The sequence below is a fragment of the Chenopodium quinoa genome, unplaced genomic scaffold (genome assembly GCF_001683475.1).
Source record: "Chenopodium quinoa cultivar QQ74 unplaced genomic scaffold, ASM168347v1, whole genome shotgun sequence".
NCBI lineage: Eukaryota > Viridiplantae > Streptophyta > Magnoliopsida > Caryophyllales > Amaranthaceae > Chenopodium > Chenopodium quinoa.
The window spans coordinates 335,292-360,972 of NW_018743099.1; the positions used below are offsets into that span (position 1 = coordinate 335,292).

Sequence of the window (25,681 nt, forward strand, 5' to 3'; positions counted from 1 at the left end):
TCAAAATATGAACATAAGAATTTAAGAAAATGAACATATTCATAAAAAATATGAACATATGCATTTTAGAAAGTGAACATAAATCAAGCAAAATATGAACATATGCTTAGGTTCCCTAAAAGTGAACACAAACTTTTTCAGAAAGTGAACATAGGCATAAAATATATGAACACAGGCTTTTCATAATAGATATATGAACATAGGCATGCTTTTCAGCAAGTGAACATAGACATATGAACACATGCATTTCAAACAGTGAACATAACCATTCAAAATATGAACATATTAATTGTTTTCCTTAGTGGATGCATAAAGAATATGAACAGTAAATTTCACTAATTAACAGAAAATGTTTGAAGAGCAGAGTTTCGAAAAATTCAGATAAAAATTCACATAAATTTGGACAAAATCAGAGAAAATTTACCTTTTCTTAGGATGATCATGTTGATTTTGCATCTCTTCTTGTATATCCATTATTGATTTTTCAGTTTTTAGTAAAGTAAAATCATGTAGAGGAGAGAGAATGAAGTTTGGTGAGAGAAAATCAGAGAAATTAATTGCAGAATTTTTTTAAAAATTAATGAGAGAGAAGTAAAATGACTCTTTTTTAATATATATATATATATATATATATATATATATATATATATATATATATATATATATATATATATATATATATATATATATATATACTTATCGAAAGCCAAAATATGGCGGTTGGGAAGTGGGTAGCATTTTCTTTTGGATGAGTTTTGCAACTGGCGTCCAAAGGGAAGGAAGCTAGAGAAAAAGAGTCGCCAACAAGTTTTAGGAACTTATAAACCGTTCACAGGGTGAAGGTTACACTCCTTAACGATCCAAGATATCGTTAACTCCAATAGGTCTGAAACCATGACTGGAAGTTGGGGGATGAAGGTACAAATCCAACCTAAAAGAGATTGAACCTGCCCTAATAATAAACCTATACTTTATTCTAATCGTATTCATGTGCGCTTTCTGACTAACATGCAATCAATAGATTTAACCCTAAACCTGTTTAATCTATGTTGGTTGAATATTAATGCAAAAACAAATCTATTATTGGCGATCACTTGAATTATAATCATATTAACCCTAACAAGATTATTAATTGTCTTATTAAGCGTGATTACATGTACAAATTCCCTTTAAACATGCATAAAAGGTGTGATCAAGCAATAAATATCAAGAAACATAACAATAATATTCATAATAATCATAACAATTATAAAAATAATCATAATCATAATTATAATCATGTTAAAGCATAATAATAGAAAGATCCTAGGCATGATACTAACAAGATTAATAACAAACCCTAACATGTCACTAAGCATCAATGTAACACCCCCGATTTACTAGCTATTAATAAACAATAAATAAAGGGAAAATAAACAACTTTTAAATAAAATTGTGGAAGCATACACCTAAATCGGAGGTATTACCGCCACACTCGACAACTTGTCAAGTGTTAAGGCTTACAAAAATCCCAATAATTACAACCCAACAAATCTAAGTGAGCTATTTATACAACTTTTCAAACTCGATATAAAAAATACTAATCGATCACTTGAGCTCCTTTAGCTACAATCACTTGATTAACCTGCTCAAACAATCTTGACTGCTCACCATTAAGGACAAATTCCAAAATAGATCTTCACAAGGCCACCATAAGAAAAAGACATGGCCGCAAACACAAATAGCACAACAAAACAATACACACGTCAGCAAAAAGCTGAGTAATCACCACTTATCATAACACAAAGAATAATAGAATAATTAACACTACTAGCTCAATTAAACAATGTAGTTCAAAACTACATTACACATTGTACTATGAAAATGACCTTTATCAACTCAACCTCGAATAAGAATACAAACCTTTATTCAATCAACTCATATAACTCATAAGTGTGTCATGCTCGTTGTTTTATACCTAGTCTTGGACATGAGTAATTCGAATAAAACCAACAAGTATAAAAACTTGAATACTCCCAATAACTAGAAAACACTTTGAACTAGACCACATACGGGTCAATTCCCACTGTAGGGGACCATAGAAAAATAAATAATAAAGATTGTACCTCATTCTTAACTCATGATTATTACCCTTTTACCAACAAGTTAAGGACTAAGTTATATAACGCCGAGCCTCAAACCAAGAACAAAATAATAATTCTCAATCTTTTAATCTCATACATTGATCAAATAATTATTCATAAACAATCTCAACAATGGCACATGTTCCCAAATGACATAATAATTCGATTCATAAGTATCTCAACTCTTAGGAAAATAATACTAATAACCCAAATATAATCAAATCTCAACCCAAAAATAACACTCTGCATTAACAATCTTAAAACCTCGATAAAACAATACTCCCTATAGAAACAACAATAAAAACCTAACATAATAACACAATCAAATAATAAGACACTTAAATCATACTTCGTATAATACAAAACACTAATTAGTAATACATCTTGATCATACAAATAACAACGAATCATAAAATTTACATATAATAATATAGAGTAAGCTCAATGTAAACAAATTAATCAAACAATTCCAAGATGATAAATCGTGTGATTACATAAAATAAATAATACAATCAAATTATAAACAAACGATCTAAGGGTTGATAGTGTGATTACCTTTCAATTAGTTACAATCGAACCACAACATTCAAGACAAAATATGTGCACTGACGTTGAAATTTGTGGGCTTTGATTTTGCAAATCCAATGAGTTTGGAGAATTAAATATTGTATGGAGATTGGAGAATAATAATGAAAGAAAGACTTTAATGAAAATCAAGTTTTGGGGTTGGATCATGGAAGTCATCAGCACAAAAGAGATTCGTACGGATTTTTTTTTTTATTTTTTTTAAATAAAATATCTTTTGAGAATTAAGAATATTTTTAGGGTTTAAAATAGTTTATGTACATTTTGAATTGTACAGTGCTATTTAAACAAGATAGGGTTTTAAAACTCTAAAAAAATATGAGACTAGAAAAGTTAGGTAATAAATAAAAATAAACTATATTTTTATAAAATATATTATAAAAAATCATAAAATATTCGGGTATTACAATCTACCCTCCTTAAAACAAGTTTCGTCCCCGAAACTTAAAATAGAAAATTTTAGGGTATTACAATCTACCCTCCTTAAAACAAGTTTCGTCCCGAAACTTAAAGTAGAAAATTTTAGGGTATTACAATCAAAGATCAAATATATAGCCCTAACATGATACTAACATGAATATTAAGAAAGACAATAAAAGGCATCGCAGGAATCATAAGCATATTTGATATTACAACCTTTTCCCTAAACATAATACTACCTCCGGTCCAAATTACTCGCAACTTTGGGGTATTATTTGTGAGATATAAAATATTCCAAAGTTGCGAGTAATTTGGACCGGAGGTAGTAGTAGAAATCATTGTTGTCATTCAAAACATCAAGCATCCTAACATGATACTAGGAATCAAAATAGGAACCTAGACATGATTTCTATATCATAATAGCAATGCAAACAATTAAAGCACTTATTTGGATGTCTCGTATCTCTTTCTAATAACAAAATACACACGTTAGTAACTTCAAGGAAAATAAAAAACAAAACAATTAAATTAAATAATTGAAATAGAGATTTGGGATCAAACCCTCAAAAATTAAACCTTTCACGTCTAGAGCGAAGGCAACTTCGAACTATGCTAGGTGTTTTTATATAGTATTTTACCCCCGTCCCTTGGTCATAATTAGTAGTGTTTTTGGCTCTTTAGAGCCACTTTTATTACTAATTGGTGTTTTCTAGTGTTTTCGTAGATTTGGTTGACTTTTGCAGGGATTTATGCTTTTGGAGTATTTTCCCGAGATATTTTGGAGCAATCACGAACATTGGAGAAGCACGACCAGATTCTATAGCCCAGGGCCGGTTAGAGCAATCGAACCGGTGATTAAGGGCTCGGTATCGGTATAGGTGATACCGGAGCATTTGGAACGAGTATTCAAGACCGGAAGAGGAAATCCAGATTGACCCGAAGAATTGGAGCCCAATCTAAGTCCAAATAGTGGCCCAAATGAGCCGCCCAGCCAAAAAGGTTGGCGCCCGGAGGCGCGCCCGGCAGGGCGGGAGAATCTTAGGCTGGCGCCCGGTGACGCGCCCGGCCGAGCGCGAGATTAGTAGTAAGGATAAAAAGGGGCGCCCGATCGGGCGCGTGTTATTGTTAGGAGACGCTTAACGTCGTTTTAATTTGTTTTTAGTTTAGGATTTTTGTACGGAGTATAAATATTCCTCCGTAATACGATTTTAGGATCTCTTCTTCTCACTTTTTACACTTTCTTTACTCTCTTAATTATTCTGTTAGATTTCTTTTCTCTTAAACCTTTGTTCTTAATTCTACTCTTAATTCCAGATTTATTTTGGTAACGATTTCTCTTCTCTTAATCTTAATTATTTACTTTATTCTTTTTATCATGTCTTGCTTTATTACTTTGATTAGTTTAGATTTAATTATGTGTGAGTAGTTTTATTTCTAGGGTTTGTGGGGATCCATAAATAATATGAAGGGGTAATTTATTGTTGTTAATTATCAATGCTAGATTAATTTCCTATTGATTGACTTAATGCTCTGTGACTAGATTAGGCCTGATCTTTTATGCATGAGTTTGACAATATTGATTCGAGTGACTAGATTAGGCCTGATCTTTTATGCATGAGTTTGACAATATTGATTCGAGATTCGACAGATGAGAATTAATGTTTAGGTCTAGTTTCAATAGGCAGGTTAATTTATAAATGGTTAAGTCGAGATTCGAAAGATGAGATTTAATACCGGTAAATTAATTCTGTGATTGTAATACGTAGCGAAAGCCCTTTATGATCTGATTAATTTATGCATTGATGATTGATTATTATGTTTTACCCTGGAATATTATTTATTGGTGAACCTATGCCCTAGGCCTTTTATTCATTGTTTCTCCTCCTACTTTTATTCTTTCCCACTTTTACTCTTAGTAGTTTAGTTTCCTTCGATTATTATATTTTGGTTACTTTATAATCTAGATTATATTAATTAATTAGGAATAGAAAGACTCGTTTCTTTGTGGATTCGACCCTACTTCCCTATCTACATTAGTTAGAGGATTTAGGAATTACTTTTGATTAGGGGATACGACTTTACCCTGTCATCTAGATCTTGTGAATGCGGAATTTTGTATAAGAAAAGCTAGTTTAGAAAAGAGAGAGAGAGAATATCAAGAATTTCTTGATGAGAGTTGGTGATTAGAGAGATGAGAAGAATTGATGAGGATTGATGATTGAAAACGGAGGTTTTAGGAGGCTATTTATAAAGAAAATCAGCCGGATATGATAAAAAACAAATCAGAGTTTCGAAAAGAATAAAACATGACGTTGTCGCCAAACACGCGCTTGTCGCCAGACGACAAAGCTGTCGTACGGCGCTGCAAACAGTTTTCCACGCGTTTTCATATTTTGATAAGATTTAGGCGTACAAGAGGGTAAAACTATATTTTCCTTAAAAAACACTTCTTTTATTCTAATTAAAACTCTTAAAAGTCAATTTATCAATGCTAATTAAATTAGGATTCAAAAGAACCTTCTAGAAGACTATAATCAATCCTAATCGCATTAGGAATGATAAATCAATAACAGGCCCTCCTCTAGATCATTGGGCCGCATATAAAGATCAAACCGGGCCCAGTTTAGTAATTTGGCCATAACTTCCTCTTTATTCATCGGAATTGGGCTTATAATATATCGTTGGAAAACTCTTTTCGAACCCGACCCAACTACACCATTATTGGACCCTTGCCATGGACCAAACTAAACTGAATTGACTGTTTTCTTAAATTAGGTTTTAAAAACACAAAGAAAGAAAAGAAATAAAAACTAACCGCAACACTAGACTTTCCACACTTTCACTTCATTCGATTATGATTTGACGTGAAAGGTACTCATCACTGGGCTTGATTTTGGGAAGACACAAATGGGTGTCTACAGGATGCATGTAAGACCAATTGTGTTGATCCTTTTTTTTTCTTTTTTTTTTTTTTTTTTTTGAAGGGAACTCTTGATCCCATATTAGCCTTTTATTTTCTCTATATTCTTTTCTGTTTTTATAAGAGACTTAAAAATCGTAATATTAAAAAATACCCTATAAAGGCTATAATGGTGAGCTCTTTCGTCTTTTATTGAGATCCCTAACGAGTATCAACAAATTTTGAATTAAGTTCACAAGAAGCCTTCTACAATCATTCAGTCTAGATTTGTCAAAAAATTTGTTATGTTAAGGAGAGCTTCTCACTAGATTCGATGATGTTGCAACTTGCAAGCATGTTAAACAACCAAATACAAATGGAGTTTTTTCTAGAAATATTGAATAGCAACTAGAGTTGATAAGCAAAACAAGAAGTATATAAAGTACACAAACATATAATTTAAATGTTTAGAGATCATTAGATGATCTTATAGATAGCTAGATACATGTGCAAAGCCAAGAAAGCGCTCTGCAATCTCCCCATTTTTTTCTTTAAGCACACTGCAGAAGTGCAAACAAATAGCAGTTTGCTGCCTTATCTTAAAGACCACAACTGAAGGAGAACATACATTTTGAAAATTGATTTGATGGATCACATATGTGCCAACTCTACCAAGTTACCTAATTGATCTAAAGTTATCTCAAATTGTTCAATGTACAATATAGGGCCCTACCACCAGAACTCTTTCCGAGTCAACCCAGCCCAGGTTAGCAGACTAGACAATTTGCGAGAGCAATGAAAAATAAGATAATCCCATCCCCAAATTGTTACTAGAAAATATACCCAATAGTTTTTGTTTAATGATAAAACCACCTTCAGTATTCAAAAAGCACGTCATTCTTTGGAAGGTAACAGATGAAACACAATGGCCAAAATAATTATGCCTTAATTTTTTATTTATTAGTTGAATCCTTTAGCTATTATAGGCACCTCACGAACACAAAATAAAATTTTGGATAAAACTCCTTTTAGCATTGATCTACAATATCAAACAGTAATAGATAATATATTTCGTACCAACAATGTTGCTAAGGTTAATTTTGCTGGTTACAACTCTATGGTTGGCAATAATAAAGAAATATATTTCACTCTAATTCTCTATTTTCAATTACAACACCCTTTCTCACCCAAAAATTGAGGGGCAAAAAAAAAAAAAAGAAAAAAAAAACCCGCACGACAGTTCTTATACAAGCTAAGTACTACAATATTACAGGAACCAACACCAATAATGCACCCTAAATGGAAAAAATGATAAACAAAATCAAGAGGGGGAGAACTAAGCTGAAAGAAATCTCACCAAAGCACCTTGAAGAAAGAATCCTATCCCCGACGCCCCCCTCTTCCTCTTTTATATCCAATGATGTAGCTGACCACAAATTAGCTCATTCTCAATTCCGCCAGCCCTGGCATGATGGTGTTTAATATCACTTCTTTGCTCATTAGATGAATCGAGGCTTGGCTGTAAATCAATTGTACATGTATATTACGAAGAGATCATCTAAACACATTAGCTGCAACCTTTATCACAGCAAGCCGGCAAGAATAGCTCCAGGATCCGTCAATGCTGCCACGGGGCTAGTAGGCTGTGGAGGTGCTGGTGCAGTTGGCCCTCCTAGGGGAGTTGCTGGGATGGCAATTAATTGTTCCTTGACATATTCTTTCAGCCTGTAAAACAGTACCAGTGAGTATCTGCCAGTTCTGAGTTAAATGTTAATAATCTCATGCTACAAACATACTCGAAAGTCAGTGTGGGATCTCCAGTGGCAACTGTCATACGCAGCTGAGTTCTGTCTGCAGGATCAGTTTCTATCCTAATCTGTATATCATGGAAAAAGTGTCAATTGAATTGCCGGATAGGAAACTAAAGCTGACAAAGCTGCAAGTACCCTTGAGCATTAAAAAATTGAACACGAGGGGTGGAGGGGGCAGGGGAAAATTTGTTGTCAACGAGCCCAGAAAAAAGGGTCTTGAATCTGGAATAGAATCAACGAATAATAAAACAAGCACATGGAAATCATACCAAACATAGCATGGCCCTTGTATGTTCTGAATAATATGTTGCGCTTGCCACTAGATTATTAGGATTTGGATCCTGGAACGCAAAACAAAATAAATAATAACGCCCTATGGAAGACAGAGTTCAGCTAAAAAGAGTTTAGGAACTTACAAGTCCAGAACAAACCATCAAGTGATAGCTATTGAACAGATTTACCATCTCCATTAATGGCATAGGTCTAACGCCCCTCACCTGTAATAATATTCATCAAAAGGGTTAAACGAAATAAAGTTAAAACAGTAAATGAATTATCTTTATCTGCTTTCCAAAATGATTCTGTGGGGGAAGGGGGGAGGGAAGTGGTGGTGGAAGGGGCACTGTAGAATGTAGAAACAAAAAACATCTGCTTGTCAAAGACCCGGTAACAGACAGCACATGGTCATTTCTACAATTGTACAGGGATCATGTTATACAGAGTAACTCTTCTCCTACATATCACATAGAGTAGTGATAAAGAATGTTAAATTTTAGAGAATTATCTATCAATATGCTCCAACCAAACAGGGGAAAAAAACCACTGGAAAGTCAGACTTCTAAAGAAGCTCCTATATAGTAACCATATACAATGGCTTTACAGTTTTTAGAATCAATTGCATTATTATGCAGTGATAGCAAAGTAGCAAACTGTTTTGTCTGTTTTTCAGTTACTATACTAGTAAATTAACTTTATCAAAGTTATAAAATCAAAGATAGCATGACACACACCCCCCCCCCCTTTTTTTTTTTTTTTTTTTTTCTTATCAGATATGCATTCTGTTTAAACACTACTCATACTACATTAAATCAATTTACATGGAATCTTCACTTCGAAAATTAACGAGATTCCAGGTAACCTAATCCTAGAAACTCAGCCCCAAAATGTAAGGGAATTTAAGTGTTGGCTATATAAATATTCTGTGAAACCTTATCCATTCAGTTTAGCTGAAATCAAGTACAGTTAAAGTTTGCCAGGAAACAGTAAAATAACATAAAGAAAAACTCTGTTTGAAAGCGTACCACTTCCTGAAGCTTCAAAGGTGGTCCTGAAAGTGATCTCCATTGAGGGAAAAATTCTTCTGCAGAGACAGATATTGGCTGCATGAACTTGTTCAAGACAGCAGGAAGACGGAGTTTCACATTCACCTGTGGTTCAGGGGTGAATTTTTACAAATTTTGATCTTCACAAACTATCGCATATTCCAAAACATATTGGATAGATAAGAATCAAGTAAATGTACCATGGAGGTTGCAAACTTGTATGAGAAGTCAAGAACAGCAACATCCCTACTTGGACGCAGATTCACAATTTCAAGTGGGCATTGCACCTAGGAATCGTAACAACACAAAAGAACATATGTTTCTGGTTGTCAACAACTAGGTGCTAGATAATTATTGAGAGAATAAAGACAATATAGGACAAATTCTGAAAGCAGTGAATTATAATTTAAGATCACCTGAGCCCGTGGAGGAATAGTCTCAGGTACCAGTGAAATGTCCATTTTCAGATGGGCAGGAGGCAAGATTACTGCTTGAACTGAATCAAGTGGAGCAGTATTCTTGTTTCCCAAGAAAAGGACCATGCGACCCTGATGGGCTCGCCAATCTGCTTTAGTTCCAATCTGTTAAAAAGGAATATCAGTCAGCTTAAGTCTAGAGTCCTAAAGGCCTAATGATTATCCAATCTGTTAAAAAGGAATATCAGTCAGCTTAAGTCAAGAGTCCTTAAGTCTGCTTTATTTTTTATTTTTATTTTTTTTTGGCCATTGAACATGCAATAATATAGAACTAAAGGGAGCTTTAGACCAAAATTTCCAACCTGAATGTAAGGATCCTCGTATAGTACACCACTATCCTTGAGGCACAAGTTCAGGTATCTTTCAGCAATACTACCTATGGGCTGCATGAAAAAAACATAGAAATAGCCAATCAGTTATCAAGGCTATAGTTAGTGAAAAGGCATATCTAAATCCAAAGACAGAACAGAAGGCTCAGGATATGTTATTAGCAGAGTTGCTCATAAAGCAATAGTTCTAGGAACACACAAACAGACACTCACACTGCACACACACACACACACACGCGCGCGCACGCGCACGCACAGGGCAGATTTGTTTGCTACTTTTGTTAATGGTATAATCTCAAGCCCATTTGGGACCATATATCCCATTTTTAGGAAATCATTTCCACTCTTTTTACATATTGTATCTATGAAGTATCTGGACAAACATTGAAGTATCATGTAAGGACTTTGTAGCCTTGTGGGAGTGTCACTTTATATGATCTTTCCCTCTCTTTTTACATTTATCACAACGAAGAGTGTGGATGAACAATTGAACACTATAACTAATAGTATTGGATAAGGACTCCGTAACCTTGAGGGAGAGTCAAATGTCTGAGTAGGATATAAAACCAAACAATCAGGTGGCGCAGGAACTACTTTTTTTTTTAGAACTAGCAGCTCAGGAACTACTCTTTACCAGCATTTCCAAACAAAAATTAAAAAAAAAAAAAAGAAAAAAGGATATATTAAAAAATAGGCAACATATAAAGGATATAAACTGAAAAAGAAGCTGAGTCTTTCAAAGTTGCAGTCCTTGCAGATAAACAAAGCCTTATGCTGGGTCTTACTTCCTCCGTTCCAAATCAATGACACGTTTCTTTTATCATGTTTGCCAATACAAAAATTCAATCGAATATATCTTTACTTATACGGATTTTTCACCATATACCACTGAGTTAAAGCTTAATTCACCATATACCATAGAAAACTTTCTAATACACCATATAACCTTCAGTTTTACGAAAATTTCACAACTTGCCCTTTCCGTTAACTCAGTTAGTCATTAACGTTAATTGTGCCACATGGCAGCTTATAATTGGTTCTTAATAATATTCTTTATTTAATTAACTAACTTTAGAGAAATTATTTTAAATTTTTTTAAAAAAAAACACCACCACCTTAGCCATCGCCGCCACCAGCCTAGCCCTGATCCTACCCCCAGCTGGCCGGCGATCGTCCCCCCTCCCCGCCGGTGAAATTCCCGACCCCAGCCACCTTTCCCTCCGGAATTCCCAGCCACCACCTGCGAGTATCCCTATCCCTCTCGAATTCCCAAGCACCACCTACGAATTCCCCTTTCCCTCCCGAAATCTCCAGCCACCACCTTCGCGCGGCAGCCTAAATCCACTCCCACACGTCGCCGCCGCCCAACTTGCCGAAAACCACCACCCCGAAACCCTAAAACACCAAAATCGAAACCCTAGATTTTGGTTTTAGGATTTCGACATACGTGGTGGTTTAGTTTGGGGTGGAAATGGCACCAATACGGGCGAAATTGATTCGTCGGCGCGGGGGAGGGGGGTTTGGGCGCTGACCGATGGTTAGCGAAGGGTTCTTCGAGGGAGATGGGCTGTTTCGTGACCGGTGGTTCGATTGTTCTTCTAGGATTTCGCTGGTGGTTCAAGAGAAAGGGAGTACGGCGGCCCGACGGGGGTATTCTCGTCGAATTTCAGGTCAGTGCGGGGGTTGTGGTCGGAATTCGGCGCCAACGCAAGGGTTATGGTCGAGTTTTTCGCCGACCGATGGTGGCTGGCTGGGTGGAGGGACGTGGGTGGCTGGAGGGATGGTGGTGGCTGGCTGGAGGGACGTGGGTGGCTGGGTTTTTTTCTTTTTTTTAATTAAAATTATATAATTATTTTAAAATTAAGTAATTTAAAAGGGAACCAATCATATGTTGCCACGTGGCCTTATTAGCCTTAATGACTAACGGTGTTAACGTCCGTTAGTCATTAATGGCATGTTGTGACATTTTAGTTAAACTGAAGGTTATACGGTGTATTAGAAAGTTTTCTATGGTATATGGTGAATTAAGCTTTAACTCAGTGGTATTTGGTGAAAAATCCGTTACTTATACTATTGTAAAAAATACTAAAAATTGAATATAATTAAGTACACATTAAATCAAATCTAACAAACTACCACATGACTATTTTTTTTTTTAATTTTATATCTATAAATCACAAATGTTGGTCAAAGCAAAGTTTAATCAAAAGTCAAAACGTGTCATCTAATTTGAAACGAAGGAATTATAAGATATAGAATGATGCTAGCTGTCAACCAAGTGAATAATATATTTTGTTTCACAATTTATTAGATCTAAGCAGCATGCAGAGACTCGATACCTGAACAGTATTCATTTGCTCATCTACTGGTGTAAGTGCCAAAGCATCCACTTCAGTTGAAGAAGCTTCAGCTCCTGGCACCCCTTCTAGCTCTGATTGCGCGGATGCACCTGGAGGACCCTCTATAGCAAGAGGACCCAAAAGATCACCAAGAAGATCAGGAGATGGAGCAGCCTGTTGGGCATCCACTTCACTCAAAGTCCCATTGGATTGAGGTAGTGCACTTTGTGTACCTTGATGATCCTATTATTTAAAAGGTTCAACAGTGTTAAACTATATATAGCTAAATATAAAAGAGTATTTGAAGGCTAAAAGAAATGAGAAAAGCAAGCTTTCATTGGAACTTTCTAACCGTATCAGTGCTCATGATAGGTACTTTTACAAGGGTAAGCGGTACTGCCGGAGGGGTTTCATTGACAGGTTGTTGATCAGTAACGACAAGGGCATTTGATGTCTGTTGCTGCGCCCGTAACTTGATAGCACTTTGCTCAGCAGCATCAATGTCAGCATCCTCAGCTTTTTTAATTAGAGCAGACTGGATACACAGGCCAATGTCAGCATCAAGATTGGATTCTCTCACAATAGAAAACGTATTTTGATATCGCAGAGCGAAAAAAAAAAAAAAGCATGTACCTGTCGCTCAGGGAACTTGGGCATTTCGGCCATTATATCCACCAAAGAAGCTCCTTTCTTACTCAATGTGAGATACTCTACAGCACGTTGCTGTATTTCTGCATCGATGCAACTCTCATATCTGAAATACAAAAGAAAAGTCACAAACTCGAACTTTCCAGGAAAATTTAAAGTTAACCAAAATTTAATTATTCAACCACTCACTTGCGGAACACTGCCCAAATCAAATTCTGTAATTCTGAATCTTGAGGTTGAGCGTGTGTTAAAATCTTAGCATATGTTGAAAGCAGTATTGGAATAGTGGAAGTTCTGAAAATATATCCTCCTTCAGAATTATGATACAAAGGCACATTGATGACAAATAAACATAAGAGAAAACAAGGTTGAGTTTTCTTACGATACAGTAGGAAGCTTTTCATGAATAAGGCTAAAAAGTTCCTTGGGACTGCAACCAGGCCTTCTGGCCAAAAGGTGACCAAACTCTCCAAGTATATATGCACTGACCTGACGGAAGAAGCCATAAGACATTTAAGTTCTCTTTTCAGCAAGAAGTTGTTCTTTAAAATGAAGGGAGTCAAGGAGAAAGGGGAGACAAAAATAGATGTCATGTACTCCTTTCATCCATAATACTCAATCTTTCTTTAACAGATGTCCCAAAATAATCTTATTAGCACACATCTCTCTCTCTCTGAATGTCAAGTATCCTATATGTCCAGATTTTGAATAATTTGACAATCACATGCTATGATCTACCTATGTTATAGACTTAACATTTTAAACCATTTGTAACAAACCCTATATGCACCTTTAGGATGGATTTCTTTCGCCTTAAAAAAAGTTTCAGAAGAAGTTCAGATAAGGTGATATAACCTCTACCCAACCTAGATAAGTTTGAATAATTTTAAGACATAGAAGTAATAAAAGAGAGATAGTAACAGGTAAAATCCAAAAATCAAATGTGTTCAAGGGGAGGAAGGAGTGCAGCAGTAGTACTAGTAATAGTGAATACTTAGGATCAGAGTCAGGAGAGAAAAAGGTGCTTTTTATTGTAGATAAGTAAGCTTTAAATTAGAAAGGTGTACAACAAAATTTTACTAAAAATTTCCCTGAAATCCTGTATGGATCTTACATAGCAAGAACTGATAGATCGTTCAAACTTCAAAGGTCAAACGACCCTAATTTCTACAAGCATATCAGAAGCTGAATATGTTGAGCTCTTTTACAATTAGAATACTCTTGTCAGTTGAGAAATGAAAAAAAAAAAAAAAACTATTAAGTTCTCCACAGTGCACTAATCCAGAAAATTCTATGTAACAACATCTTCAAGGAACAAAAAGACCTCTCTTTCTATTCACTTTTCTTCTATTTTAGTTGGCTATCAGAAAACACACCTTAACCATTGTCTCGTGTATAGCAGGTTTGTCAAGATATTCCCGGGCCTTCACTGCTGCATATGACTGACAATATATAATTTAAATAAAATTAACTCTATGTCCATAAAAAATGATGCCCAACCAAATGCTAACAGCAAAGGAAATGTAATGCAATGCTTACTTGCAAATCTTCATTGTTTGTAACAAATTGCACCACGCGGAACCATATGTCATCACTAACAAAATCACCTGCCTTATCAATCAACTGAAGGATCACATCCACATACCTAAATAAATTTCAAAAGAAAACAGAGGCTTAAATTTGACAGCATATCACTGCATCCAGCCAGTCCTAAGGAATTGTAAAGAAGTTAAGAAACTGGATTGAATATGTATTGAATCACGACAGAGAAAAAACACCTATATGCACCATACACAACTACAGATTATGAACCTTGTATATGTAATATGTTCACACCAGCATCATATCAATGACTGTGCTGAGTTAGACATTTCCAACATTCATTAACCTAGTCCAAATACAAAAAGAATGACACACCATGGCCTTCAGCTAATCAAAAATCTCTCAATTTTAAGTAAAAGGAAAAGGCGATCATCTTGTGTCGATGGGAAAAAAAAAAATACAAGAAGGCTTCCTGAGTTGATTATCTGGCCCCAATTCAACAGGATTTATCGAAGAATTAATTGTTTTAAATAGTAAAAGGTAAACTGAATTTAAATTGCTTCAGTCAAAATCAAAGAAAAAGTACTCTCACGGTAATATACTAATGTCAAAGGAGAAAGCATAAGTAAGAACTGAAATAAAAGTGTACTCTAATTCTACATGACATCTTCCAATGATAATCCTTAACCAAGTTGCTATTAGCCTAATACTTAGCAATAATCCAATGAAAATATAAATTTCTGATTTATGATAAACTTCTAGAAAAAGCAACCTTCTGAAAAATCAAGTTTTCACTAAGCAGTAAAAAAAAAAAAAAAAAAAAAAAAAAAAAAAAAAAAAAAAAAAAAGCTATGAAAACAACTCCAAAATCTCTAGCCTCGACTTTTGCTTGACAAGACACCATATATTGCTCAAACCCTTCATCTGTTGGATGTCTATTTACAACCTCAGTTCACTTAAACTGCATCTTTCCCTTTTAGAGTATCATTCCACCTAAAATCCCTATTATATAATGCTTTGTAAGATCATTTAGATGACAGAATAAAGAGAGGCCTAACCATGACAAGTCAGGCGCAAACTTCTCCGCAAGTATGGCAGCTTTCAGAGCCAATTCTTCCCGCATGGCAAATTCCGCTGTACTGAGATACTGATAAAAGGAGTTGAAAAAGGCTTCAGAATGATATTTGAGCATGAGTTTTTGAGCAAGTTGGTGTTCAAGGTTAATTGCTGGTTTATTGAATCAATATACATTAGCTAATGAGAACAGAATCAAAGGTATTAAAAATATTCAAACCTGTAATAATTCCTCAACAATGTCCTTCGCATTTGAAACATCACACATTCCATACAGCAAATCAAGAGCACGCCTCCGTATGCTGGCAGGATAAGAAATTTTATTAAGCACTTTTCTTCATAATTGAAAAAGAAAACGTGTCCTCGTGATGGTATTTTTTAACACTGTTCTTTTAGGAGTACTTTTTTTCTTGGGGAGTACTTTCAATCGTTTAGCCCCTTCCCCCCCACACAGCCCCCACCAAAAAAACAAGGTGAAGGAACAAAATGCACATCTAAGAATCACAACTATGTAACATGGTCCAATGGTATAGGCTTTAAGCTTCATAGATGCATTTTAAGAGAAAGTGAATGCATACAAAATACTCTGAATTAACCAAGGAACATAAAAATTATAGAGTCAGATATCACAAGCTTGTACTAAGGCAAAGAAACAGCAAAGGTTGGATTGGAGTTCTTCTATAGTTTTTTTTTTTATTTTTTTTTTTTTTTATTTTTGCATTGCTGTTATCATTATACTTCCTCCGTTTTCTTTTACTTGCAACACTTTCCTAAAAAGGAAATGTCACAATACTTGCAACACACTATGAAAGGAAAGTTACTTTAGAGAAAAACTATACTATTTCCCTTATTTAAAGCACATGGCCCACTAAATTACACTCCTAACAACCACTCATCCCATTTTAAAGTGTATTATATCATGTGAACCCCACATTTCTTAAATACCGTGAAAAAGTGTGTGTTGCATCTAAAAGAAAACGGAGGAAGTATAAATATACTTGCAGACTGCACTGGTTAGCAAAGAAATAATAAAAAATATCCCTAAGTTGATTAGAATGACGTCTTCCATCTGATATAGTGAAGAAATCATTGCACTTAATTTCACAGCACTGAAAGCAGGCAGTAACAATCAGATGAAAGCAAATTGGCAGCCAGCCAATATTGCACACAACAGGAAAAAGAGGTAAAGGGAGGAACAGAGAGGGTAAATAAACTCATTGAAGATCAACCTGATATCAGGATCCTTCAGTGAGGTAATGATCTGAGCTTGATGCCTTTTAATGATGTCTTGCACATCTGTAACCATCAACATTCGGGTCATATTTTCCTACAACACAACAATTCCAAGCATATATGACGTTAGAAAAGCACAACGAGCTCATTTAGAGCTTGACTGGAGCCACCCTTAAGAGTTTAAGTTCATACATAAAGAAAAGAATTACAAACTACAGGTCACAGGACTTACCAAGCCCAGGTATCGTATGTTTGGCTCACGAACAGCAATAAACTTCCCAAGCAGAGCAACACATTGCGACATCATTTCTTTCTCAGCATCAAGATGCATAACCTGTTGTAGAGAAAAGTCAGAAAAGACAACGAAAAGAGAAGAATCAACTATTAATTCTCAACAGATAGCAGTAACTTGATTCGTAACAGGTAACATATATTCTAAATTACAATACATGTTTCATTTTTTTTGACAGCCAAATTACAATATATGTTCATGTTGACCTTGTTACTTATTAATAAAATTAAAGCTTCACAGACATCAAAGTTTCATACGGTAGGGTAAGCCATACACCCTTTTTAGCTGTCATTAGTACGTCAATCTTTGTGAGCTAAACGCACAGATACTAGTAATAGAATCAAGTAATAGAAAAGCAAAGATAATCTGAAATTCTGAATGCACTTTCCCACAACTTTGGCTACAATCTATGTTAGTAAAAAAGATGCTTACAAGGGCAAGGGCTTCAAAGAGAACAGCGTGTGAAGCATTGTTCTTGTTTACGTTTTTAACAACATCAGTACCCATTAATATCCGTTGCAAAACCTACAAAAAGAAGAAGATATCAGATCAATCATATAAGGAATGGGCTCAAACTCGTCATTAGATACTAACCTCAAATAATGATCTCCGGGTATTTGGATCCTCTATAGTAGGAAAATATTGAAGGGCCCTCATAGCCTTAACCTGAACCAAGTTAACAACAATAATCAACAGAAAAATTAGATACTTTATTTTTACAATTTTAAAGCGTATGCATAAATGTCTTCAAATATGTATTTTAAGAAAGTTGATATTGTGAAACTAGATATTGAGAAGAATTAAATAATATCTCACATGAGTAAGTTATCTCTTATATATATCAAGAGTGTTTTTATTCCATTTTCATTGGAATCTATAGAGATTCTGAATAGGACTATCAATTAGAGCCAAAGGACTGAAGGAGTAGCACATAAAACCAGGTCCCAAGGAAAAGGACACCCCACAGAAAATCTAAATCCTACCAATTAGAGCTAATCTTGTACTTGCCGACAGAATATTACAACAGATCCAGTATCAAACAATTAGTAATATTAGCTACCAGAGACCTTTACTGGAAGAGAGAACTCATAGAAGACTAAGCAAGAAGGCTAGAGGCTAGAAAAAGGAAGACAGGAAGAGAGAACTCATAGAAGACTAAGCAAGAAGGCTAGAGGCTAGAAAAAGGAAGACAGTAAAGTAATGGCGCAGGCCGGAGGCTGAAGAGAGCGAGAAAACAGCTATCGCCAGTTAGAAAGCTGTCCCCTTGGTTTTATAGATTATACATTTTAAAAAAAAAATTGAAGACGAACCTGAACCCAGGGAGATGGGATGCCATAGTATGTGTACTCCTGTGGAACATCCTGGTTTCTAGCAAGTCTTTCCAAGATTTTGACACATTTGGGAACACAACTCCAGTATGCATCATAATTATTCGATACTAAAGCAACCAGCAGGCTCATAACAGCTGTTAGAACACCTAAATCACGTTCATCTAAAAGTTGCGCCATTCGGTCTGACCTGATAATATGAAAATATAAGTGTTATGAACAGGCAATAAAAAATAATCACTTTCCAATCTCCCTGCACCCCTGAATTCAATTAGAAGATTTTGATAGAATTTTTTTAAAATTTCTACACAAATCCACAAAGATAGAACAAAGGATAGATAGAAAGGACGGGTAAAGAGGATCCTGGGAAGGGGCATACCAGCCATCTACATTTACAACATCTGGATTTTTCCTATACAACCGAAGGAGGCATAGAGCAGCTTTCTTCCTCACAAGAGGCCTGCAACTGCTTGACATCTTAAGAGAAAGTAACAGTCAAAACAAGAACTTGGAACACCACCAAGCTGAAGATGCAGAAATTTTAATTGCATTTTACCAGTAGCTTCTGCACATCAGGTGCCAAAGATTCTGCAAATTCCCTACCGCCAATATTCCCAACCTGCATAGAAACAACATAAATCAACATTAACAAAAAAAAAATAAAAATAAAAAGACAACTCAGATATTCAGTTATCTGATTTAGCTTTATAAAATTCCTTGGGTATCCTACCCTTTACAAATTTTCATAAACTTTCTCTTACTTTATTCACCTTTTCCTTACACCCACCCACATAATATCACTTTTTCTCATACAGATCTTATATCCCACCCACTTTTATACAACACCCTTATATACACTGATCTTTTCTGTCGAATCTACTTTTCGGGATCCAATCTACTATTAGATTCCTCAACCAAACACCCTCATGAAAGAATTTATAGTCTACTCCTAGGAAGTAGTTTGGCATTGCTCGTATAAAACTATTAATATATTATTTGAAATAGCATGCAAGAGTGCAGATAAAAGATGTATCTAATGCAGACAGAAGCCCCAGCATTCTGTTGAAGACTAGAATTGAACCCAAAATGGAACCCTTAACAGAAAGCCAATAAAATTGTAAATTATGGCAAAAACATAAATTAAATACTGCAAGGTAAGCAACATACCAAGGTCAAGGCAAGACACTGGAAAGTTTCATTGCGTCCAATAATATCATTGCGTACGGTATTAATAGCTAGCCGTAAGAAATCATGATTCTCATTGAGTAAAGATGATGTCACTATATAACCAACCTGCAGCCATAAAGAACCAGATCAGTCATCAACAAAGTGGCTCAAAGAATCAGCAGTTTATTGTAAAAAGCATACAAATAATGTGGTTAGCTAGAAACCAAATCATACAAGGGCCTTAATGAGTGAGGCTATACCCTACAATATCTAAAAGAAGACATAAAAATAATACAAACAATTCAACATGCTTACTTGAATGCAAATATAATTACTATTTAGTTCCTCCTACTAAACCATGAATGAAAACCAATAATTTTATCAGACTGACTGAATACACAATATAATAATTTTGCAGGCTGCAGAAAGTATACAAGAAGGAATAAAGAGAAGACAAGATTACCTGCTTTTCTGGATATTTTGGTGCAGATATCAGAGAAACAGCTTCCATGTGACCAAAATCAACATCATAACCAAGCATATATATGTAAAGCATTTTCCAAACATATTTCTTCTTCTCATATGGAGATATAACCTATCAAAGCAAACATATTATGAGATCAAAACAACTACCTACAAATTTTAAAAAGGGGGTAGCTCAAATTTAGACATGTGACATGCTGACATGCTTAAGGATAAAAGTTAAACTGAACAGGTTGTGACTGAAAATTCTTTTATCATGAACAACAAAAGAGCAGGGTGGTTGATGAAAAATTAACTACATTATCAAATAAAGAAAGTAGGGTGGGAAATGGATTCCACTTTGACCCAAAAGATGCCGCCTCATATGCAAAACCCTTTTTAAGCTAATGATAATATGATGTGCTGTGCTTGTATCATCAGTCTGATGATTGACATCAACTAGGAAGCAAGAGTGAAGCTACACTGTATAATATGGATAAATTGAACCCAGTTGGTTGTTGATAATGACCCAAAATCTTATTTGAATCTAATAAATAAAATACTTCCTCTGGCCCCCCTAATATTGCAACATGTTGAATTTTACGCTTTCCAACACAAGTTTAACCAATAATGTACAAATTAAGACGAACCTAACAATATCTCACAAGGCTATATATTTCCTCACGTATAAATCACAATTGATAGTCAAAGGAAAGTGGGTGAATAGTGTAAACTCCAGCTTTTAGACAAAATTGAACTCCATTCAAATCAACCTTAAAATTTTTTGACAAGGGATGCACTTTATAGAAAAAAATAACATAGAAAAAACCAAATAGAGTAAAATTTGGAAGTTGGACACATACATCATCTTTAAATCTTTGAAAAGAATTAATATGTATGAGACATTATTAAATTGTAAAGTTAAAACAATAGCAGTCACCTGAGAACAAAACGTCAATACCCAAGAATCAACCACTGCATTTTATTCACCTGCCTCCGCAAACAAAAGCCCCAAAAATTGTCTTCTTGATATGATGGAAAATACTTTTTAATTGGTAGCTCTAATATTTTTTAATTAAATCAAAATTTGGAAAATTAGGTCAATTAAAAACTAGATACAAATCTACATGCCTCCCCACCCCCATATGAGTGCTCACCAGCTAACCCGACCCGGTTTTTGCACCCAAATTGGTGTCAGATTATAGCACACAAGTACAGTGGCCAGCAAAGAAGTGATGGGGTTGGAACTAGATTCATATACCTTGTGTTTGTATGTTGTCCGCGATTGATTTTTTTATTTTTTTTTCTTTTATTTGACATCTAGAGGTTTGCTATGAGCCACACCCATCTCCCCTGAACCCCATACTTTGTGGCTTTGAGGTATGAGTTTAGAAAATGGAATTCTCTTAAACAAGCATTAGGTATAGCCGTATAGGTTTTACTCATTCCAAACTCATACCTCATACCTAATATCTACAAATCAAACACCCCCTAAATATTTGCACAAAGATTCCTTGAAGTAGTTTAAAAAATCACAATCAATGCAAACTACTACAATACATGAATACTAAACTTAGCAGCTAGCAATGACAGGCAATAAGATCATAAAATATATAAACAAATAAAATAAAACTTGTTAGTTAAAATGGAATGTAGTCAGAACTCAAAAGAATAAAAGGACAATACCAAAAAATAAGAAATAAATGTATAACACTTAAAAATGGATAAAAGGGCCAAGTATACAACAAACCGGGGCCATTGGGAATATAAAAATAAAGAAATCAAAGCTAGCATAGAATCAGCCATTTACATAGGCTTTGATGAAAATTAATAATGATGATAAAGTGGCTCTAAATGCTATTGCTGGCTTTGCTGCTACTATAAAGAGCATCTGGAGAATTAGAAACAACTAGCTTTGAAAATAATCTGCCACGAGGTCTGAGATTCTTGAAAAGCACATTCAATATCATTACTTGGAATATATTATTTTACAAAAAATTAGTTCTTTGATAGAAAGAAAGGCAAATAGTAGGATAGAGAGAGGTTTTTGCAATTGTAAACAAGATTAAATTTAGCATGTTTTGGCCTTGACAAGGCCTGCTAGTTGGGTGGGAGCATGAGTATTGGTGAGAGGTCCTTCCTAGAATGTTAGTTAACCACTGTCATTTGCTTTAGGTTGTAAAAAAGGCTTGGATTAAGCACTGGAAAAATACTTTATCCATTCCCCTAATATTGCAACAATTACCATTTTAGGAAGTTGCACCTTTCATTAATACTACAACATTTTCCTGTTTGCACATGCTTTCGCTTTATCTCTCTCCTCATCACAAGAGCCTCTTATTTCTTTCTATCTCTCTCCTCATCTTAAAATCTGAGCCTTCACTCCATGTTGCAATATCGGGGGAACCGAGAAAGTTTAATTGCTTACCAAAAAATTGATGACACAATTACATTGTTTGGAGGGATGAAAAGGATAAATACCCTGAAAATTTCTCATGTCACTTAAAACCTAGCCACCTAAACAAAGAAGATTATCTTAAGCATTAGAATCCTATTATGATATAGATTATATCCATCAATTTTTCCAAAATCAAATTCAAAAAGGGGGCCTAATGCTCTCCTTGATAGCAAAAAGATTGACAACTATCATGAGATTACTTGACCCTTTCGGCCTTTCAAAGACACAATTCATCATCAAAAATAGATTTAATTAATGGCCACCTAAAGACAGATGATCATCTTAACCACTAAAATCCTATTGTGATACATCTCCTATCCTTCAAATCCTCAACATCTACTCCAAAATGAGGAGAAAACAAGAAACCCTAAGAAATCTGATAGATCAACTACTGGAAATTACAAAAGACACTATCTTTACATCGGAATAAACCATAGAACCACACTAATAACAGATATGACTTTTGCCCCCAACTCCCAAGTCACATGATGGATCCATCTTTGCACTATTTATTCAGTTATTCCTAACTCTTTCACAACTGATTGTTGTTTGGCAAAATGCAAATGCCAATCTTCCAAAACTAAAGATTAACGACAAAGATTCAGCAATTAGATCTTAACCGGTAGAAATAAGATCCTCAGTATCCCACAAGATTCTCCCCATATTTCTCAATTCACACTCTCCCAATTAGATCTTAACTGGTAGAAATTAAAAATGCCCCATGAAATTCAGCAAATTTGTATTTTAGCATATGCTGCCAGTAAGAGGGGGAATAAGCCTAGCCCTTACCTAGAATATATTGGATGAAGATGAAGCTAGTAACTACAGACTCACTTTTCTGCCTGCCACTCTTTTAAGTCTCCCTAAACAGCTCTAGAGTTCTTCTCATAATGTAAACCCGAGTTAAATTTTGTTTCTCAAAGCACGTAGTTGAAATCTAAGGGCATTGTAATCCCTCCGTTTGGAATTTATCGTCTCACTGTAAGTTTGTAATAAAAAAATCAAATAAATTTTATACTTACCATAATCTATATAAACCCATTATAATAGTTATCTCCTTCTCTACACCTCCCAACAAAGTATGTTTGAAAACCTACCATAATCTTTTTCTATTTATATCTTAAAAAATTAAACATTTTGTTCAAGACGTTCCAAAAAGTATGCACGAGTTTATTTCTAAAAGGAGGGAATGTGCAATACATACACTACTCGAATTCACATGTCATCATCAACACACTAAATCTGAAGTGTTTATAGAGCTCAATTTCCAGGGTCCTGTCTACATCTTTGCCCCCTTTCCATCGCGCTGGTCACAATTTCGACTAACTAAAGAGTAATTAAGGGTTCGTTTGGCATCACTGTGGTTTTCTGTTTTTTGGTTTTTAAAAGTATATTATATATGTCACATAATGAATCAAAAATTATTTAGACTTATTAAAATCATGATGATTTTGAAAACTGGCAATAGAAAAGTGAAAACACCTTTTTCTTGTTTTCCGTTTTGGTTTTTAGTTTTCAAAAAAACAGGAAACTGAAAACAAAAAATGATGCCAAACAAGCCCTAAGCGATCTAATTCCTGAATATCAGCAACACGGCTTGAAAAATACCAAAATCTATGAATACCAACTCTATACATTCTAGTTTCCCCAAACATTTCTATTGTTCAAGCATCACTAAGAATCAACGAAAGATGAGCAATCAAGATCAAAACATTCAGGCATCAGTGCCGACTTTCACCACCGCCTCTACAAAATTGACAATTCACTATTCTACAATTAAAAATTCCCCAAATTGAGCTCAAATTCGAACAATTTACACCAAATTGAACAACATTACACATCAAAATCACTAAACTAACTGCACATAATATCAAAACAATCAAAACAAATTACAAAAATAAAAAAACCCTAACCTTATCATTTTTAAATTTGGTACGAATATTGCCGAGCTCCTTATCGATCCTAAGACGTTCTTGTTCTTTGTTCTGGCAATTACGAATGTCGCTAATGAAGACGGAGAGACCTCTCATGCCGGAAAGCGCCATGGAAGCTCAGATCCAAGGAATAGATAGAAAAATGGAGGAAACCTAATCTGCGAATTGTCGACGGTTTTTCTCTCTCCTCAAGAGAGATCGGAGTGGAGTGTAATGGAGGAGAGAGAAAAAGGAGGATCGTAGGAGATGGAATTGCAGTGAAGAAGGAACAACAATGGAGGTTTGAAGAAGGAGATGACAATGGAGGACTGTGATCTAGAGAGAGAAAGGGGGAGGAGAGAGAAAAATTGGAAATTTTGGGAAAAAATGGGCCGTCGGACAGAGAAGAGAAGAGAAGAGTATGAGCCTTGGAGGAGACTTTTTTTCACTTTTTTAAAAAACTTGTTCCCAATAGTCTCACCAGCATCATTTCATTGGTTTTCTTATTTTTACCGTGTCCATAATTTCAAAAAAAAAACAAAAAAAAAAAAACTATTGAATTTTGTTCAAAAAAATATATATATATTGAATTAATAAAAGGAAATACTTCGTCTATGTAGCTCGGACAATGCCCGAATTAGTCTGTTAGGGGGAAGTAATTGATTAATAAATAAATTAATTTTTCAAAAAAAAAATAATCACTTATCCTATTCAACTTAATTTAAGTGGAAATTTTTCCAAAAAAAAAAAAGACAAGTGTAATAAGAAATTATAACTATTTTTTTCAATAAAAAAGAAATTATAACTATATGTAGTTATGATTAGGGGTGTGCAGAAATGGACCTGGACCGGAAAACCGACCGGACCGGTTGATTCCGGTCTTCGGTCCTCACAAATTAGGGATTCCGGGTTTTCGGTCCGGTCCGGGTAAAAACCGAAATGGACCGGAATGTATATTTTTGTAATTTTTTGGGTAAAAAATTTAAATTTTATGTTTAAATATCTAAAAAATTTAGGTACAAAACTTGTAATTTATAAATTCTAGGTGTAAAATAGGAAAACACGCAAACAAAAACAAGACGTTAAAAATATATGTATATATTAAGATACTAAAATGAAAAAGAAAAATTAAAAAAATGTAACCGGTCCATTTCGGTCCAAAACCGGACCGGACCGGAATAAACAGGTCTGAACCGGAACCCGGACCGGTTGATTACGGTCCGGTCCCGAACCCCAAAAAAACTCGATTCCGGGTTCCGG

General features: G+C 34.9%; 1 protein-coding gene across 1 annotated transcript; it reads right to left on the minus strand.

Moving 5' to 3' along the window:
- Positions 1 to 7,037: 7,037 nt before the first annotated feature.
- Positions 7,038 to 24,867, minus strand: LOC110731796 (AP-2 complex subunit alpha-1-like). The gene is made up of 27 exons (XM_021911678.1): positions 24,422 to 24,867; positions 20,052 to 20,183; positions 19,589 to 19,714; positions 18,978 to 19,040; positions 18,801 to 18,898; positions 18,404 to 18,611; positions 17,688 to 17,759; positions 17,526 to 17,618; positions 17,034 to 17,135; positions 16,798 to 16,895; positions 15,789 to 15,870; positions 15,553 to 15,641; positions 14,492 to 14,597; positions 14,329 to 14,394; positions 13,335 to 13,441; positions 13,142 to 13,246; positions 12,938 to 13,058; positions 12,657 to 12,839; positions 12,305 to 12,547; positions 9,939 to 10,019; positions 9,577 to 9,741; positions 9,361 to 9,447; positions 9,140 to 9,265; positions 8,255 to 8,335; positions 8,108 to 8,179; positions 7,824 to 7,903; positions 7,038 to 7,752 (listed from the first exon to the last, which is right to left on the minus strand). Exons 1-27 carry the CDS (start codon positions 24,551 to 24,553, stop codon positions 7,611 to 7,613), a joined length of 3,060 nt encoding a protein of 1,019 aa, XP_021767370.1. The 5' UTR covers positions 24,554 to 24,867; the 3' UTR covers positions 7,038 to 7,610.
- Positions 24,868 to 25,681: the final 814 nt, after the last annotated feature.

Coding starts and splice junctions, on each gene's coding strand:
- LOC110731796 (XM_021911678.1), bottom strand. CDS start 24,553: ATGGCGCTTTCCGGCATGAGAGGTCTCTCCGTCTTCATTAGCGACATT. Junction 15,642..15,788: donor TTGTTGAGGAATTATTACAG/GTTTGAATATTT, acceptor TCCTTTTATCAG/TATCTCAGTACAGCGGAATT. Junction 8,180..8,254: donor TGATGGTTTGTTCTGGACTT/GTAAGTTCCTAA, acceptor TTTGCGTTCCAG/GATCCAAATCCTAATAATCT.